This window comes from Lissotriton vulgaris, chromosome 2_1 (genome assembly GCF_964263255.1).
Source record: "Lissotriton vulgaris chromosome 2_1, aLisVul1.2, whole genome shotgun sequence".
Lineage (NCBI taxonomy): Eukaryota > Metazoa > Chordata > Amphibia > Caudata > Salamandridae > Lissotriton > Lissotriton vulgaris.
This window is the reverse complement of record NC_141687.1, coordinates 1,325,266,898-1,325,286,304: the sequence shown is the minus strand read 5'-3', so window position 1 is coordinate 1,325,286,304 and position 19,407 is coordinate 1,325,266,898. Positions and strand designations below refer to the sequence as shown.

The window sequence follows — 19,407 nt, the reverse complement described above, 5'->3', positions numbered from 1 at the left end:
ACTTTTGCGTAACAGTACCCCTGCGCGTCGGTAGGCGTCGTCTGCAGGCGTCCCCTGCGGCTCCGCGTCAGTCGTCGGCGTCATGATGACGTCGCTGGAGTATATAGACGCCGCCTCCGCGCGCTGACGTCAGTTCTTTGCACACAGCTTTTCCGCGCCAGAACACGCAGAGCCATGTGAGAACCAACACTGGTGCCATTTGAAAACTAGGGCCCTGAAAGGGATGTCCTTAACCCTAGGTATCAGTTCGCAGAACGGGGAGGATGGGTGGGTCGGTAAGGAATCTAATACTAACTAATGTTTCTTACAGATATATCGTTACCGAAGGTAAGTAACTTGTTCATCTGAAAGAAACACGTTAGTATTAGATTCCTTACCTTAGAATAGATACCCCAGCAATACCAACCCCGGTGGTGGGTCTGCGAACCAATACATTCCTACACCAGAAAGTCCTGGAGGACAGAACGGCCAAAGAAGCCATCCCTCCGGACTTGACTGTCCAGGCAGTAGTGCCTCGCAAAGGTGTGCAGCGAGGCCCACGTAGCCGCCTGGCAAATGTCCTGCAAGGGGACTCCCCGGCCCAGGGCAGCAGTAGCCGCCGTGGCCCGAGTGGAATGGGCCCTCAGCCCAACAGGAGGCTCCTTCCGAGCCAAAGAGTAGCACGCTTTGATGCACAAAACGACCCACAGAAAGATGGTCCGTTTATGTACCGCACGTCCCTTCTTCGCACCCACGTAGCCAACAAACAGTTGGTCATCCACCCGGAACTGGCGTGTGCGATCCATGTAAAATGAAAGCGCACGTTTTGGGTCCAGACGATGGAGCCGCTCTTCATCCTTTGAAGGATGCGGAGGCGGGAAGAAGGAGGGGAGGGTGATGGACTGCCCGATGTGAAAAGCAGAAACTACTTTGGGCAGGAAAGAAGGTCTAGTCCTTAGAACCACCTTGTCTGGATGAATGGACAACAAGGGAGGTTTGACAGAGAGCCTGGAGCTCACTCACTCTCCTGGCAGAGGTGATGGCAACCAGGAAAGCCGAGAGGACAGGAATGAAGTGGCTCAAAGGGAGCACACATCAAGAACGTTAGAACCAGGTTCAAGTCCCACTGAGGCATCACAAACGGAACAGGAGGATACATGTGTGTGATGCCCTTCAAGAGTCTCGTTACAACAGGGGACTTGAACAAAGAAGGTTGATCAGGCAGCCTCAGAAAGGCCGAAAGGGCTGAAAGGTAGCCCTTGATAGTGCCCAGAGCAGAGCCCTGCTGGGCAAGAGAGAGAAGAAAAAGAAGAACCTCGGAAAGAGGGGCAGAAAGAGGGTCCACAGCCTTTGCTGTGCACCATGCCACAAATCTGTTCCACCGACAGGCGTATACCGACTTTGTGGAGGGACGCCTGGCTGCCAGAATCACATCACAGACTTCAGGAGGCAAGTCAAATGGCCTCAACTGCCGCCGCTCAATCTCCAAGCATGGAGGTGGAGACTGGACAGGTTCGGGTGGAGGACCGTCCCCTGCTGCTGCGACAGAAGGTCCTCCTGAAGAGGCAGGCGGATCGGGGGACCGACTGACATGCTGAGTAGCTCGGGATACCAGTACCTTCGCGCCCAGTCCGGAGCCACAAGGATAACTTGGGCCCGGTCGCGCCTGATCTTCTTCAGCACTCTGGGCAGAAGTGGTATAGGCGAAAAGGCGTATAACAGACCGCAACTCCACTCGCGTCGAAAGGCGTCGCCGTGCGAGTGCCCTCTTGGAAACTCCAATGCGCAGAACTGATGACATTGCGCGTTCTCTTCTGTGGCGAATAGATCTAACCAAGGCTCTCGCCATTGCAGAAAGAGGCCTCGCGCCACGTCCGAGTTCAGACGCCATTCGTGATCCATCGAGCACCGACGGCTGAGTTCGTCCGCCCTGGCGTTCAGAGAACCTGCCAGGTGTTGAACCGTCAGAGTCACGCTCTGACATTCCAGCCATTGCCAGAGACGCAGAGCCTCCTGGCAAAGGGTCCACGACCCCACCCCGCCCTGTTTGTTGCAGTACCACATGGCGGTGGTGTTGTCCGTGAACACCTGCACTACACTCCCGTTGACAAAGGGGAGGAATGCCTTCAGTGCTAGACGAATCGCCCGTAACTCCAACAGGTTTATATGGAGCCGGGACTCCGCCGGAGACCAGATGCCTCTGATCTCCGCCTCTCCCAAGTGGCCCCCCCAGCCCTGGAGGGACGCGTCCGTCAGGACAACGTGCTCCGGTTGGGGAAGGGAGAGGGATCTGCCTCTGACCGAATCGCGGTCCGTAAGCCACCACTGCAGTTGTCTCGCAGTGCCCTCTGAGATCAAGACGTGGTCGGACAAGTTGCCCTGATGCTGGGCCCACTGAAACTTCAGGTCCCACTGCAGAGCCCGCATCCGCCACCGGGCGTGATGCACCAGAAGGATGCAGGAAGCCATCAGCCCCAGCAGCCGCAGCGTCAACCTGACCGAAACCCGGGATAGCAGCTGAAAGATGGGAATCAAAGCCTGTATATCCTGGACCCGCCGTTCCGGAGGATAAACCCGAAACTGCGCCGAGTCGAGAACCGCTCCGATGAAAAGGAGCTTTTGAGAGGGACACAGGTGTGATTTCGGCACATTGATGGAGAACCCCAGGTCGTGCAAGAGGTCTGCCGTCATCTGAAGGTGGTGGACGACTGTCTGGGGCGAGCCCGCCTTCACCAACCAGTCGTCTAGGTAGGGGAAGACTGAAACCCCCAACCTGCGCAGATGGGCTGCGACCACCGCCATCACCTTTGTGAACACCCGTGGGGCGCTGGTAAGGCCGAAGGGGAGCACGATAAACTGAAAGTGCTCCTGGCCTACCGTGAACCGCAGGTAACGCCGGTGGGCCGGCAGGACGGGGATGTGAAAATACGCATCCTGCAAGTCCAACGCTACCATCCAGTCTTGCGGGTCTAGAGCAGCCAAGACCTGAGCTAATGTCAACATCTTGAACTTCTCCTTCCGGAGGAAGCCGTTGACGTTCCGTAGATCCAAGATAGGACGTAGGCCCCCTTTGTCCTTCTTGGGCACCAGAAAGTAGTGGGAATAGCAACCACGTCCTACTTCTGGCCCAGGAACGTGCTCGATGGCCCCCTTGGCCAAGAGGGCCGTAACTTCCCCCTGCAGAAGTGTCAAGTGGTCCCCCGACACACGGTGGTTCTGCGGCGGCATGGCTGGAGGAGTGGTCTCGAAGGGGAGGGAGTAGCCCCTTCGGACGATTTGCAGCACCCACCTGTCTGATGTGACTGCGCGCCAGCGGGCGAGGTGATGGCGAACCCTGCCACCCACTGGCGTCACATGGGCCTGAAAGCACGGACTAGGAGGATTTGGAGGCTGATGCTGCAGGGGGAGGTGTGGTCTGACCCCGCCGTTGACCCCGACCGCCTCCACGGCGGTTTCCACGGCCGCCACCGCGTTGAAAAGATTGTTGCGGCGCGTGGCTGGCAGCACGTGTGGGGACGCCCCTTCCTTGGCCACGAAAGGAGCGAAACGAACCCGTTTGCTGGCGCTGGGTCGAGAGACCCAAGGACTTGGCCGTGACCCTGGAGTCCTTGAAGCGCTCCAGCGCGTGGTCCGCCTTGTCACCAAACAGGCGACAGCCATCAAACGGCATGTCCATCAAGGCATTTTGGACATCTGCCGAAAAGTTGGCGGATCTCAGCCAGGCGTGGCGACGAATCGCCACCGTCGTGGACATCGCTCTGCCCAGCGAGTCGGTCGTATCAAGACCACACCGTATGGAATATTTAGCTGCGTCTAGGCCCTCAGCGACAGCCTTGCCGAGCTGAGCTTCGCCCGCACCTCCATGGGGCATTCTGGCAGCAGTTCCGCGACCGTATCCCACACAGAGTGGGTGTAGCGGCCCAAGAGGCAAGCGGTGTTGCAAGACCGCAGTCCCAAACTCAGGGACGAGAAGACCTTCTTGCCATACTGGTCATACCTCTTAGATTCCCGGTCGGGCGGGGTCGACGGGAACGTGGTCTGGGAAGTCGAGGCCTGGATCACCAGACTCTCAGGGGTGGGATGGGTGGACAGGAACTTGGGGTCGTCCGGACAAGGACGGTGGCGTCTGGCCACGTTCCGATCAACAGGCGAACCTGAAGAGGGCCTGGACCACGTGCCCAACAGAACGTCTGACAAGGCTTCGTTAAACGGCAGCAGTGGCTCCTGTGGGCATGACTGCGGTTTGAAGACCTCAGTGAGGATGTTAGGCCTCACGGCCGCGACGGGGAGCTCAAGGTGTAAGGCCTTGGCAGCCCTCATCAACACCACTGAATAGGCCGCCCCTTCCTCCGACGCCACGGAAGGAGGAGAGACAAAGCCAGGGTTAGGAGAGTCGTCCAGACCACTGGCATCACCCAAATCACCTGTCCAGTCCACGTCGTACTGGCACTCACGTGACAGAGGGTCCTCAGACCCCTCCCAACCCTCACCGTACTCCACATCATCTCCATATTCGGAGTCAACAATGTAGACCGGCTCCACGGGGTTCACAGGCCCCATCGGCGTCGAGCCCGGCGCCGTGCGACGCCGGTCCGACTCCGCGTCCGGATTCGGGGAGGGAATGGGGACGACGCCGCCCGGAGCCGGCGCAGGAGAACCAGCGCCGCGCGGGGACGGCGTCGGGGGTAACCCCGATGGAATCGGCGCCGGAGAGGCCGGAAGACCAGCCGGCGTTGACCCCGAAGGTCCCTGCGGCGCCGGGGTCGGAGCCGTCGGCGGCACCGGGGCCGGAGCACCGGATGGCGTCGAGGCAGGGATTCCCGGACCGCCAGGGCCCCCGGACGGTAGCACTGGGCCCGAAGGCGCCGAAGGCCCCGTCGGAGAAGTGAGTGTCCTCATGGCCATGAGGAACGCCTCAATCTCGCGCCTAGCCCAGGGACCGGAGGCTATGGAGCAGGCCGCGCCGGCGACTCTTGCGGAGCCGCGGGGGTGGGGTCACCCGAACCCCCGGCCGCGTCACGCGAGCGTCGGGGGGGAGCCGGAGGTACGATGACGACGCCCCGACTTCTTGTGTTTCCTACCTGAGGAACCAGACGAGTGGTGACTACTTCCGGAGCGCTCAGCACGGCTCCGCGACCGCTCTCTCGAATGCTCCCTGGACCTCCGGCCGGACCGGGACCGCTCCCGGGACCGCTCTCGACGCGGGGCCGACACCCGGAGCTCGAGTAGCTTGCGGGACCGCTCCCGCCTAGCTTTATTTGTCAAGGCCCGGCAATCGACGCAGGCGTCCACGTCGTGGTCGGGGCCCAGGCACCGGAGGCACAGTCGGTGATGGTCTGTGACCGACATCGTGCGGTCACAACCGTCACAATTCTTGAAACCGGGCATCCTACCGGCACCAATAAAGTAATAGGAAGTTAAACAAAACTTGGTCAAAAGACCGGAGTACTGCTCTTCGGATCTGCGCTAACTGGCGCGGAAAAAAAGAAGAACTGACGTCAGCGCGCGGAGGCGGAGTCTATATACTCCAGCGACGTCATCACGGCGCACAACGCCGACGACGGACGCGGAGCCGCAGGGAACGCCTGCAGACGACGCCTACCGACGCGCAGGGGTACTGCTACGCAAAAGTTTCCGGATCCAGACTGACGCCTGGGGATATTCTAAGGTAAGGAATCTAATACTAATGTGTTTCTTTCAGATCTACATGTTCGGTGATAGTAAAAAGTCCTGTTGAACCTCCACGCTTTAAACTTTATAAGATCAAAACTCAAGGTGCGGCTTGTTTAATAACAAAAACATGTAATCCATGATACAATTAAATCTACATTCTTCTCTAGAAAATGTGTTGATATACACTAGTTCCTACGTGTTATAATGATGATTCTTTGAAGTGCTATGGCGCCTAACCTCAGCTTTACAAATTATTATGAGATGGGACCTGTTAACAATTCAGATACTATATATTTACTATATAGTAAGTAGACACCGCTTAACACCCCTACTTGCTAGTAGGAAAAGGTACCCCACATGCTCGCAGCCCCTTTCTTTTATTAACTAATGGGGATTTTCTGTCGGACCATGCTCCGGTGACGTGCGTAGCGCACTGGGCTGACCAGTCTGCGAGTCCCCGTACTTGGCAGATGCCAGTAGACCACTTGCAGGATCAGGTGGGGAAGGACCATGTAGAGACTGTCCAGACCAATTATGTAGATTTGAACTGGGGAGACGAGGACCTGGCCTACTCCACCAGATGGGAGGCTCTGAAGGCGGTGGTACAGGGGGCCTGTATGGGCCTCACCTATGGATTCCAGAAACAATTGCTCTGTGATTTGCGAGACGCGGAGGACCGACTCTGGCGCGGTCAATCTCTGCCGGAGCCCGCAGCCTCGGATTGTGCGGTGGAAGAGGCTCAGGTGTCCATACATGACATTCTTACCCGGCTGGACAAATACACCGTAGGCCAATTTAGGCAGCGTCTCCACCGGGAGGGCGATAAATCTTGTCGCCTGCTGGCCTGGATCCTTCGGCGAGAGTTCGCCCCTGAAAGGATTGTTGCCTTGCGGGCTCCCACGGGGGATGTGGTACACTCTGAGTCAGCTATTCTCGAGGTGCTCCGATCTCACCTCCAGCAGGTGTATACGCGGACCCCACAATCACGGAGGACTCCTATCGGCTTTACCTCCAAGGATTGGACCTTCAGGTCCTTTCCGAAGAGGCAGTGGAGGAACTGGACGCGCCGTTGACGCTCCGAGAGGTTGGAGTGGCTATGGCTGCCCTGCCGCGAGCTAAGGCGCCGGGTGGTGACTGTTTTCCACCGGAGTTCTACCACTCGTTTGCTGATATCCTGGGCCCCCTCCTTTTGCAGGTCTATGGTGAAGTCCTGGAGACCGGTGTTCTCCCGCCTACTATGAACCAGGGGGAGGTCTGCATGATTTTAAAGCCGGGAGGGGACAAGTGCGACCCGGCAGCGTTCCGGCCTATCACTCTAACACAGACGTGAAGATCCTTACCCGGCTGTTGGCCACTCGCCTGGCCCCGCACATGGCACATTTGGTCCATCGGGATCAGTGTGGGTTTATCCTCGGTCGTAACACCGCGATGAACCTGCGGCGTCTAAATCATGTCCTCCACGAGGTGCGAGGTAGCGAGGATCCTCAGGTCTTGGTGTCCATAGACCTCGCTAAGGCCTTTGACACTGTGAGCTGGGGGTACCTCTTGGAGGTGCTCCGGAGAGCAGGGCTGGGGCCGGCCTTCTGTAATTGGATCCGGGTGCTCTATGGGGCTCCCCGGGCTAAGGTTCGACTCGGATCGGCCCGTTCCGAGGAGTGGCCCCTGGAGCGGGGCACACTACAGGGGTGCCCCCTGTCGCCGCTCCTTTTCGCCCTTGCGATTGAGCCCTTGGCGGTCTCTGTTCGGACTGAGCTGGAGCAGTGGGGCATTAAGGTCGGAGATACCGTGAACGTGGTCTCCCTTTATGCGGACGACGCTCTGTTCTACCTGTCATCCCCGGAGGACTCGGTCCCCGCTTTATTGCGGTTGCTAGACCGCTTTGGTGCGGCCTCTGGGCTGCGCATTAATCCTGCGAAGTCTTATTTTTCCTCTGGCGGGATGCGCCGTCGCTCCGGACGTGGACCTCCCGTGCCTAGGGCTGCGCTGGGAACTAGAAGCCTTTCGGTATTTAGGTATTCAAGTGGCTCCATCTGACGACCAGTTGTTAACCCGCAACGCTGAACGAGTGATCCGCTCTCTGCACCAGTCCGTGTCCTTTTGGAATACGCTCTCTCTCTCTCCCTCATGGGACGGTTGGGAGTCGCTAAAATGGTGATGCTGCCTCGCGTATTGTATGTACTGCAGAATACACTATGCCCGCTCCCCTCGTAAATATTTTGCACGCTCAATTCCCTGCTTACATCTCTACTCTGGGCAGGCTGACGTAGCAGAGTGACTCTACATTCCGTGGTCCGGAGCTGGGAAGAGGGAGGGCTAGAGGCCCCGAGATTTGACCTCTACTACTACGCAGCGCTGCTGCTGCCGGCTGCGAGATGGTTCGCGGCTGCTGACAACTGGGAACTACAGCTCCTGGTGGGCAGTGCAGACGAGAAGGCTCTACAAGTCGCTTTGATGCAAGGACGGGGCGCGGATGAAGCCCTACCCTATGTGGTACGCCACACGGCAGGAGTCTGGCAGCGGTTTGTGGAAAAGATCTTGAAGCGGCCCCCTTTCATAGGGAGCTGCCGGTGTGGATCCTGGCCCCGGTGTTGTTGAAGGAGTGTGTGTCCTTCCGGGAATGGAGGGACGGAGGCTGTGAGACTTTGGCAGATCTTTATCCGGATGACTCCGTGTCTTTTGAGAGAGCCACAGAGGCCTTTGGTCTGAGCAGGGGACAATATTTACACTATAGGAGACTCCAGAAGGTAGCGAGGACAACCTGGCCCCAGTTCCCGGAGGCACCACCGTTGACGCACACCCTTAACATCCTCCTTTCCTGCAGTAGGGGAAAGCGGTTGATATCCCTACTGTATTCAGCTATGCGGCGGGATTCGGCCCCGCCGACCGCGCCGTCCTGGGCGGCTTGGGAGGCGGATCTGGGGGTGGCTTTGGAGCCGGGACAGCGCAAACGTATCGTTCTTCTGACCCGGAAAGTCTTGTGTAATGCACGGTTCAAGTTGATCCACTTTAATTTTATGCATCGCACCTACAAGACCCCGGTATCCTTGAAGCGTATCTCCGCAGACAGATGAGATGACTGCCCTAGATGTGGGACGTTGAGGGCTGAGTTCTTTCATCTGGCCTGGGAATGCCCACAGGTCGGTTACTTCTGGAAGGAGGTGGTTGAACACGTCAGCCGTGTCACAGGCCTCCGGATTAATCTGGAGCCGCTTCATTGTCTCCTGGCATTGGTGCCCAAGCCCAAGAAGAGGAACTTGTCCTATAAGTTCCTGCAGTTGCGATTAATGTTGGCTTGGCGGCGCGTGGCTATCACTTGGATGGGGCAGAGGGCCCCTGCACTGTCCCTATGGCTTAAAGATGTTCGGGAGTGGTCCCTGGCTGAAGAAACACACATGCAGCGCACGCGACGCGATGAGACTGCAAGAGGACCTCCTGGCTTGGAGGGTGATGTGTGTTGAGGGGATGCCGGATAATGACTCGGATGCCACTAGTGCCGAATTGTTCACCCCTGAGGGTTCTGATTCCGAAGAGGATGTGGTGAGAGGTACGACAGAGGGACCTGTGTTGGGGTAGTGCCCTGATGGGCGTGCACTGATGTTCCCTATCTTGTAACCCTATAAGTGGTCTTGTGTCCCAGAGGAATGACTAAGTGTGAGGTCTGCACCCTATCGGGCCGTGAGAAAGTAACCTGACTCTTGCATGTACTCTATTGACGATGCCGCATTTTGGGGGGGTCGGGGGGGGGGGGGGGGGTGTTTAGTTGTTGGGCGTTTGATGGGGTTCGTATTGCAAAACCACCTGTGCTGATGGGTCATAGGTGGGCTGCTTAGAAGACATGAAAAAAGGGAATGAATGACACGAATAAAGGAAAAAAAAATAAAACTAGAAACTGCAGATGTTAGAAATCCTGGCGTGTTTATATAATTGATTATGTTTTTCTCTGTGGCATTCCTCAATGTTACGCCGCCCGGCCTCCGGGATGTGGGCCAGAAGGCTGTGTCTTATGCTGAATGTGGACTTTGGTCAAATTCGAATCAAAATGCCTGTGTTTTTGATGGGCCTGGAATATGTCTTTTACGTTCTTGTTTTCCGCAATAAACATTTAAAAAAAAAAAAAACTAATGGGGATTGAAGTTTTGATTCACTGCAACTGAACCTAGCAAACTGAAGTAAAAAATTACAAGGGGTGGCAAAAGGAATCTCGGGGCTAGAAATATGGTGCCATGATAACCTAAAGTCATTTGTCCAACTTATCCTCAAGTGATCTTTTGAGTGTTCAAAACACAGAAGTCATGTGTTTATCTCCAATGGTGAGGACCCTCTCTCAGAAGTGGACAGGTTTTAGGGTAATCTAAATGCCTTCCCTGAATACAATGTTCATATCTAGACTAGCAAAATAACTGGCCTAAATGTAAGCAATATGTGGCCTCACAGTGCAGGCTTGGATATACTGAACAGTTTTCCTTAGTTACTGTTTTGAGGGGGAGCACAAACAAACCTTGCGCAAGCCTACATGAGAAGTTCACCGATTACAGCAGTAAAACCAAGATAAACATATCCTGTTGTCCTTGTATTTCATATAGCTATGCATCAATTCATACATAGGTCCATGTTCAAAACCTACTCTTCCCCTCCAAAAAAACACAACGTCTATAAGCCAAGTGTCTGAAAGGGCAAAAAGTAGATATACTGTGCATTTTGCACACTTTTTGGTATGGCAACAGTTCTAAACCCCTGTCTTTTGAATGTCCCAAAGGTGGTTTTCACATTACCCAGAACCTAAATCGCCATAAAATGTTTGGAAGACTGGCTTCTCAAACATGGCAAGTGTGTTTAACTGACTATTTTGCAATACTCAAAAAAACTGCCAAGCATCAGATTTATTAAAAACAGAACCCACTGCCTACAGAATGAGTTCTCCGCCATTTTGTATCTGAAAAAACAAGTGTTCTTGCTATCCATGAACATGAAGCACCCACAACCAGTTGCAAATGAGCAGAGGAAAATTACCTTGTTTTGATCGTATTTCTCTGCAAGCTGATAGTGGTCGTACCCTGGACTGCCGTTGGAGGTAGATATCTTGAGGGGTGGCAGGGATGGGTTACGGGTTGTGCCTTTGGGAGGCTTGTCAGACCCCAGTACAGTTGAAGAATGTGGCCGGCTGTTTTGCTGTGGTGCTCTGCCAGGTTGCGACCTCATCACAGCAGAGTTAATGTCTTTACGTTGATACTCTATTGGTGATTGTAGAGCTGCAGAGAAAATCACAATTAAAGACTTTTGTCCATTCCTCTCTCATCAGATTGTAGAGATCATTCAGAGAAGGCAGGTGGAGACTGGTGGAACTTGCCATTTACATGCAAAGCTATGGCATCTACCAATTATTTTTATTTTTAAAATGGGTCAATGCCTCGGACTGAAATGTAATCAATGTAACTTAAATTACCATATATTTAATTTAATCTTGAAAACACCACAAAGTATATATGAAAAGGGATAACTGAGTGTTGAAAATGACTTTTACACTTATAACATAACGTGTATTTGTAAAGCGCACGTATCACCCAAGGGTCTCAAGGAGCTGAATAACAGATGTATATTGTTACCCAACTCAATGGTACTCATTTTATCGACCTCAGATGGATGAAAGGCTGAGTGGACCCGCCGGGATAAGAAACTGTGACCATGAGGTCGAACACAGGCCCCTACAGTGGATGCATTAGTCCACTGCACCACCAGATTCGACTTAAACCTTTTTTCTTTTATAGGCAGGGATTAAAATGTTTTCCAGTAAGTAGCAGTTGATCAAAAAACAAATTAGCACTGAGTGCGATCCAGTCAGAGGTATGAGCTAATTTCACTTCATTACATCTTGGGATGGTGAAGGCAGATGCAGTGCTCCAGCATGCGTTTCCACAATTGACCCATCATATTTAAAGAGTTTCAATGAAGGTGGTAATATAAAAATAGGGGTGGGGAGGCAAAGGTTCATATAAGCGTGAAATGTAATGAGTACAATTCAAGAGTAGTACTGCGGAATTGTCCCACTTAAGAAAATGGATAATTTGCAAGTTCTTAAAAAGAGCACAGTGCACTGCTAATCATAGCATGTCTGAGTTAGGGAGCTTGTCTGCCGTTGTATCTTGCTTTTGGTGGTGTGTAGGGATAATATCTAACCCATACTACTATGAAACAGGTCTTTTTTGCAGGTTTCCTGGCACTTTTTGCTCCATTTGGACTATTAACTATTGGCTTTTCAACTCAGAGTGCACTAAGGTCTGCTAACCTGACCCAATTCCACTGTTCAGACCCATTATAAAAAGGTATGTCAAACCTGATGGCCCCAACTGACAAGTACTGACTTAAAAGTCCCTAGTATTTGGTACAGAGTACCCAGTGCATGTAAGATAGTGTCCACCGAGGGGTGCAGCAAAGTCTGTGCCACCCTGAGTGTGACAAAGTACAAAATGGATACCAGCCTCCACTGTAGACTGGAGGAGCAGTGTGTGCACTGCTAGTTTGACTTTGCCATTAAAACCAATGGCAAATCCACCCTTCCTTAATTAATATATTTAGGTGCCCTTTAAGCAAGGCCTCTTGAACCCTATGGCAGAGAGCTGTATATTTTTAAGAGACATAGGTTAATATGTGTCTTTGTGAACAAAATCTGAAGTTGTCGCTTTCGCTGAGGAACGTTAGTAGCCACATTGGCTAACACAGAGTTACCGGCTGGCATCACGTCCTGGCTAACCCTGAATGGGACTACCTAACTGGGTACAATAAGGTATTAAATCAATGGTGGCATAAATCCGACTCGGTGCTCAAGTTGAGATTTAGGTAACTTAATAGTAAGCAACTTTTAATAAGTTGCCACTGTGCCCCAGCTAGTGCAGTGGTCTCACAAAGGCCCCGACACACAGATTTGTTACTGCCTGGGGAGACGTGTGAATTAATCCCAGGTTCAGGAACAAAGGCAGTTGCTGCAGAGTGAGGGTGTGACCTCTCCCAGGAAGTCTGCGAGGGGTGTTTGTTGTATGACAGCTGAACCATGCGTGCCTCTACAACGCCGTCTTAACCACAAACGCATCTAAACCATGCATTCCTTTACCACGCATTTTCATGGTAAAGGGATATGCGTGGTAAAGATTACCACTACCCCGCCCTAAGGCTTAAAATCCTATCCCCCCTCTAATTTGTCCCTCTGCCCTGAGGCCTAAATCCTACCCGGCCCTGCTCTTAAAACTACCCATTCCCTTTCCAAGCCTTGAGGCCTAAAACCCTGCCCCCATTAAATCAACAATCCCTACCCCCCGCCCTGAGCCTTAAAACCAACCCCATCTCCTAAAAACTCCCTCCAAACCCAGCCCTTAAAATTACCCATCCCACCTTCGCCCACCCTTAGCCAAAAAAAATGCCCCCTTTCCAAATCTACCCCAACTCCCCCCTGCCCATAGCCCTAAAACTGACCCCCACCCATAAAAACTACCCAACCCCAAAAAAGGCCCCAGGCCCCAGGCCCACTTACCTGTCCACGTCCAGAACTTCCTGTTTAGACGCTTCCTCTTCTTCTCTTCGCCCATCTGTACACTAGAATGCTATCATCCTTAACCAAACATATGCGTGGTTCAGGCGAGCGTGGTTATGGTTGTGGGGAAAATGGCACACATGGCTCAGCCCGCGCTGTAAAGGCCGTTTCCCAGGGGGTTATAGCCCAAAAGGAGAGTTTTAAAGGGGGAGAGCACTTATAGGGCCACCTTTTACAATACTACCAAGCAGGATTCCTTTTGTTCCTGTAGAGAATTTTGAGACAGGGCCAGAGAGGAAACACCTGTCCCCAAAACCAGTTTCCCCATGGGCGTTTAACCCTTAGGCAGCCACATCTCTGGCGTGGTCTAACAGGCTCCTCACAGTCGAGGAAAGATGCAGCCATCTTGAACGTGGCAAGAATATTGTCAAATGCCACACATCTCCGGAACTTTGTCACCAAAGAGAAGAGGACCTACCAGCCCATTGGCTAGTGACCACGTGGCCCCCTCTCGGCACTTACCCGGGATTTAACGGGCACCACTGGCATCCTCAACTTCAGAACAATGCGGAGCCAAGAGAGGAGTGTCCTGCTGCCATTGAAGTAGTTCAAAGAGAGGCTGCACAGTTGGATGAAATGCATCTGTTACACTTTGGGCTATTGAGATTAAACTGCACCTGTTGCTCTTGGCTCAGGAAAAAGTTGATTCCCGGCCTGGAGCTATCAGATACCGGGCTTCGTCACCCAAGAGGGATAATAGCGCCCACTGAGGTTATTCGCTGGATCAATGTGTAGTGAGATCGGAAGCTCTGCCGCAGCTGGCCTTCTACTGTTGCAGAGAGGCGTTCAGGAACCCCAAGCGCCATGGTCAAAGGCGCCTCAACCCGACCAAGGGAATCAATGTACCTCATTTTTGTCGACCGCGCAGCACCAGGAGCATCCTTTGCCTGTATGCTCAGCATCAGGACCACTCCATTGAGGTCTAAGAAGTAGTCCTGTAAAGTTTGGAACTTGCCTTAAAAACGCTCTGGTGGCCAGGTAACTATCCAAAGTATCCTTATTGGACAGACTCCTAGACCTGTGCCCTGTCGGATTTGGAAGCCCAAGCTGGAACCAGAGTCACCAAACAGTTTCAAACTTTTCAAAAGTTTGCAAAAATTTGTTGACGAATGTTTGTTGTACGAGTTACTTACCTTCGGTAACAATGTATCTGGTAGAGGTGATTCTAGCCGCAGATTCCTTAACGTAGAATTATCCCCAGCCGTGAGACTGGATCCGGAAAACTTTTTGCCACAGCATCCCTGCGCGCCGGGGGGACAGCACCACGTGACTACGCCATGACGTAGTCCGCGGCCGTGACGTCAGCGAGGATACATAAGTCCCACCCTGGCGCGCCTACGTCAGCTTTCTTTGGAGAACTTTTCCAGGAATGAAAGAACAGGGCACCCCTACTGGAAAGCAATCCTGCAAACAAATACAACAGCCTCCCCGGGGCAGAAGCATGTGAAATACACAGCAGATCAAGAAGTCTGCAGCCACCGCCCGGAACAGAAAGGGACACCGAGGTCAGAACCGAGAGAAATGACCATTCAACTTCCGACAACACCAGCAGGGAGAAGTCGAGACCAGCCAAGGCATTTAACCCCAAGGACTGCCAAAGGCAGAAGTGCAAGCATCAAAGGAAAGAAGAAGCACAAGCAAACCCCACACCAGAGATCGGGGTGCAGGGGCGCAGAAGTGTCTATAAACTCAAGTATGGAATGACAACAAGGCAAACACCCCCCGAAGGAGGGAGTAAGAAAGACACTCGCAAAAGGCAACCACCCGAAGGCAGGCGAGTGCAGAAAACCCAGAGGTCCCTCGCAGAAAAGGAGGAGGAAGGGAGGGTCATGAAGGAATCTGCGGCTAGAATTGTCTCTACCAGATACATCGTTACCAAAGGTAAGTAACTCGTACATCTGATAGAGACTACTAGCCACAAATTCCTTAACGTAGAATAGATACCCTAGCCATACCCAAGGGGAAGGAGGGTCTGCGAGAGGACTTCCCCGGCTCAAGCGAACTAAAGACCCCGACAGGGGACAATCGCCGGGACAGGAAATGACCCAGTGCTCCCCAACAGGGGATGAGCCACAGGGACAGGGGAAAGAGCCCAGTACCCCCTTCCAAAGCAGACTACAACCGCAGTGTCGTGGAGATCACCGCCCCTACAGGGGATGTGTCACAACGACAAGCGGCAGCCGCGCACTCACCAAGCAGGAGAAGGAAGGGCAACACGAAAGGGGTCATCAGCCAATGTACCAGGGACTTCCATCGGAAGCCCCAGGTACAGGCAATACGAAGGGAGACCAGCAGCCAATGTACCAGGGACCTACACCGGAAGTCCCAGGTACAGGCAATGCGAAAGGAGGCCAGCAGCTAATGTACCAGGGACCTCCACTGAAAGCCCCAGGCTCAGACAATGCAGGGGAGTACCAAGGAAGAAGAGCAACTCAGAGACTCCAAGGAGAATAGCAGAAACGAGGGCAAGAGCCCTCCACCGGGAACCCACCCAGTGAAGAGGGCGGCTGAACTAATCACAGATGGACGTCAACAGGCCAGACCGAACAGCGCCTCAGTAATAAGGCGGTGGAAGAGAAAAAAACAGTTCCATAAAGCTCCCGAAAAACAAGAAGCAGGGGCGCCAGGCCTCACTCCAAAGCCCTTGGCGCCACTGCGTGCCAACCAGCCAGAAAACAAGAGGAGAAACAAGTAGGACAAACCAAGTCGTCAACACAGGAAAATAACCTTTCTGGACACCAGACAGAGGACCAGGCCAACAGCAAACCAGAGGCAGAAACATAGCCTAGCGCCGCAGCTGCCCAAGAAACCGCACCAGCGGCATACAGCAACATCAGGAAGGGCAAGGAACCCGCAAGGGGAAGTCCACCCCTTCCCAGTGTAAGACAGGGCTATCCAATAGCTACAAATACCCCACGTAGGGTAGGACACGGCCCAAGAAGTATGGGGACCACTCTTAGGGAAAAAAATCCCGCATCAGAAAACAAATTAGAAAGCCTGCGGCAAAAACCACAGAAGGCTTAGTAAGCAACCAAAAAGAACACTCTTGCCAACGGGGGCTGAACCAGCAGCCAACTAAGGGCCCAGAGTGCACAGTATCCCTCACAGAAAGTGTAACGGGGATCCCACACCAGATTCGAGGAGCAGTGGGATAACGCCTCCCACTAAGACCCGGAGGATCAACAAACCACCTACTGAGGAGGAGGAGGAGGAGGACGGAGCCCCGCAAGAAGACGTTGAATGGCGGAGACCGCATGAGTGTTAAACAGAAAGACCCAGTCAAAGGGCAGGTCAACCATGCGCTCCCTAATATTTTCAGGAAAAACAGCATCACGTAGCCAAGCATGGCGACAGAGAGCCACGGAAGTGGCCATAGCACGGCCGAGAGCATCAGCAACATCCAAGGGCGCACGAAGAATAAACGCGGCCAACTCCCTACCATCATGTCCCCGCAGATTAGCACAGGCACCCTCATGGGAGACCTGAGAAAGAAGGGACTCCACAGAGTCCCACAGGCTGGAAGTAGCCCTAGTCAATACACACCGAGTGTTGAGCACCCGCAAGGCAGCACTGGAAGAAGCGAAGACGTTACGCCCCCATGAATCCAGCCACCGGGCCTCCCGTGACGGAGGAACCAACACCACAGGCAAGGCCGGAAAAGCAGTCCGCAGAAGAGGGCCCGGAGTAGAAGGGTGGAATGAAAGGCAAACCAGGTCGAGCGGAGCAGGATGGTGGCGGTGTAGGAGCGGCTGAGGCACCAGATCACCTGTGGCAGGACACCCCAAAACCCCCGGAAGAGTTGTGGAGCGAAGCTTCGAATGGAAGAAGCAGCTCCCATCCATCAGAGCCCTGGTGGAGAACTTTCAACAGATGATCCGTAGGGAACGGGGTGCCTGGCTCACCCATCCGCAGGATACCATCGGCTGTAGAAATAGCCCAAACAAAGGCAACACTGGCCACAGTAGGGCGTTGCGGAGGAGAAAGTAATTCCTCTGTGGGTGACGGATGCAGACTGAGCTGTCCGTCCCCAAGTCCAGGGGGAAGCAGCCAGCCCCCGAATAGTGGGGATGGGGAACCCGAGTGGCCCCAGAGGAAGCAGAGAGGTTGGTGGAAAAGCCAGCTGCGAGCAACGGAAAGAAGGGTTCGAGGATTTAGGCCATGGGGACAGCGAGGAGCCCTCCCTGGAAGATGCCCATGAAAAGGCAACAATGCCGCGCCCTGTCTCCGGGGAGGAAGACAGCAACAGATGACCGACCTCAGGCGAGGAAGGAACCTCAGGAGACTAAATCAAGAACCCGACGCCGGCATGGCTACATGGAGTCCGGCGCCTGATCGATGTCGATCTGCGCCAGAGTGGGCTTTTGCGGTGCCGGGTTGACCTCTGCCACCATGTGCTCCCCAGGAGAATAGGGCGGGGTTGACGCCGGTACGGCGAAGGAGTGGCGCAGAAAAGGCGCCAGCTTGGTCTCAGATGGGGCAGCCGCCCGCATGGAGGACCAAGAGGGACTCGGAAAAGCACCCCAGGTCCCAGCCTCCACTAGTGACTCCACCGGAGCCGGGGAGGAAGGCTCCCTCCGCCTGCTCAGAGGACCGAATGGGACTCGGGTGCAAGGCCGGAGGCACGGCGCTCTCCTGCGACACCATAGGGAGCCCCGTAGGGATTTGAGGCGAGGCAGGGATGCCAGGCGCCAAGGAGGGGAGCCCCGAATAACTACACCTCGACGACACCACCCTCCTACGACCTGAAGCCGAAACCTTTGGCGTCAGGGCCGGAGCCACCAGTGACTCCGCGGAAGTCCCAGCGCGAGGGAAGGGATCCGCGGCAGTCTCAGGAGGTGGAGGCGGGGCCAAAGAAGCCTGCAGCGCCACCGTGTAGGCTGTCCTTTGGCCCTAGTCGCCCCAACGCCAGGAAGCGGTGGGTAGGAAGGCGACAGGTGGGGGCGCACGTCCCTAGGGGAGCTGGCGCCCACCGCTGAAGGAGGACATGGCCTCGGAGACAAACTGAAGGACCTACCAGTCGGCGAACAAGTCCCTTGGGGCCGTGGCGGGGGGCGATGTTGCAGACTAAACCGGCGGCTCCTGGATGCTGGGACGACACCGACCTGGACAAGCGGGCCGACAGCAATTTCATTTGGCGCTCCCGCCGTGACTTAGGTTTAAGGTGCTGACAGGCTTCGCAATCTGTCAAGTCGTGGTGCTCGCCCAGGCACCACATGCAAATCCGGTGAAGGTCCGTCGCTGACACGGGACATGCACAAGAGGTACATCTCTTGAAACCCGAAGGCATTCACATACTGTTCCACCAACGCCAAAGCGTGAAAAAGGAAAGAAGGCCTGAAAACAGGCCAGGGCACAATACGGATCAGAGTTACATGCGGAAAAGAGAAAAAACTGACAGGCACGCCGGGGTGGGAGTATGTGTCCTCGCTGACGTCATGGACGTCAGGGCGGAGTCACGTGGTGCCGTCCCCCCGGCGCGCAGGGTTGCTGTGGCAAAACGTTTTCCGGATCCAGTCTCACGTCTGGGGATAATTTTATGTTAAGGAATCTGTGACTAGTAGTCTCTATCAGATATGTATAACACCCAAAACCTCCTACATACTCATTCCAGTCACGGTCACCATGGGAGCCATTGTAGATTTGAAACAATTTGCTGAAGTCTGCTTGAGGGGCTGTACCTCTCCACAGACACCAACAATTGAATGGGAATAATAGTGTGTGAGATCCAGGTGAGCAATGATGCTAAATGGCAGTAAGGGAGTTAGATGCCAGATAGTGGTTGTGTTTAGTGACACACTTTTGGGAGCTTAGCAATTTTGTTTTGAATAAAGTGGCACACATTTTAAGTCCTCCAGAACAGCACCATTTAAGTGACACAAACAATTGGCTGCGGCACCAATATGCAAGCAGCAGCGGTCTATTTATAATTGCATACTTCTCAACATCCTATCAGTGGAATTCAATTGCCTAATGCCTCAATATAAAAAAAATCCAAAATGGGCCCCCTCTTGGCTACCTATCGCCTTTAAGTGAAGAACATGTCATCTAACCCAGCGGGGCACAGCAGGACAAAGATCTGCTGCATACATCAAGAGTGCCTTCCAGGCTAGAGCCTATGTTGAGAACAACCAAAATGACTTCATGAGCTGCTCTAGATGCCCCTGATATTAGAT

At 53.9% G+C, this 19,407-nt stretch overlaps 1 protein-coding gene across 8 annotated transcripts in view; it reads right to left on the bottom strand.

The window, feature by feature from the left end:
- Positions 1 to 19,407, bottom strand: part of KALRN (kalirin RhoGEF kinase) — a 1,626,736-nt gene that overhangs the window by 151,032 nt on the left and 1,456,297 nt on the right. For all 8 annotated transcript variants that reach the window (XM_086957084.1, XM_086957086.1, XM_086957088.1 and 5 more), the window contains one exon: positions 10,663 to 10,901. In XM_086957084.1, the coding sequence (XP_086813210.1) occupies positions 10,663 to 10,901 (239 nt within the window). The remainder of the gene's footprint in view (positions 1 to 10,662; positions 10,902 to 19,407) is intronic.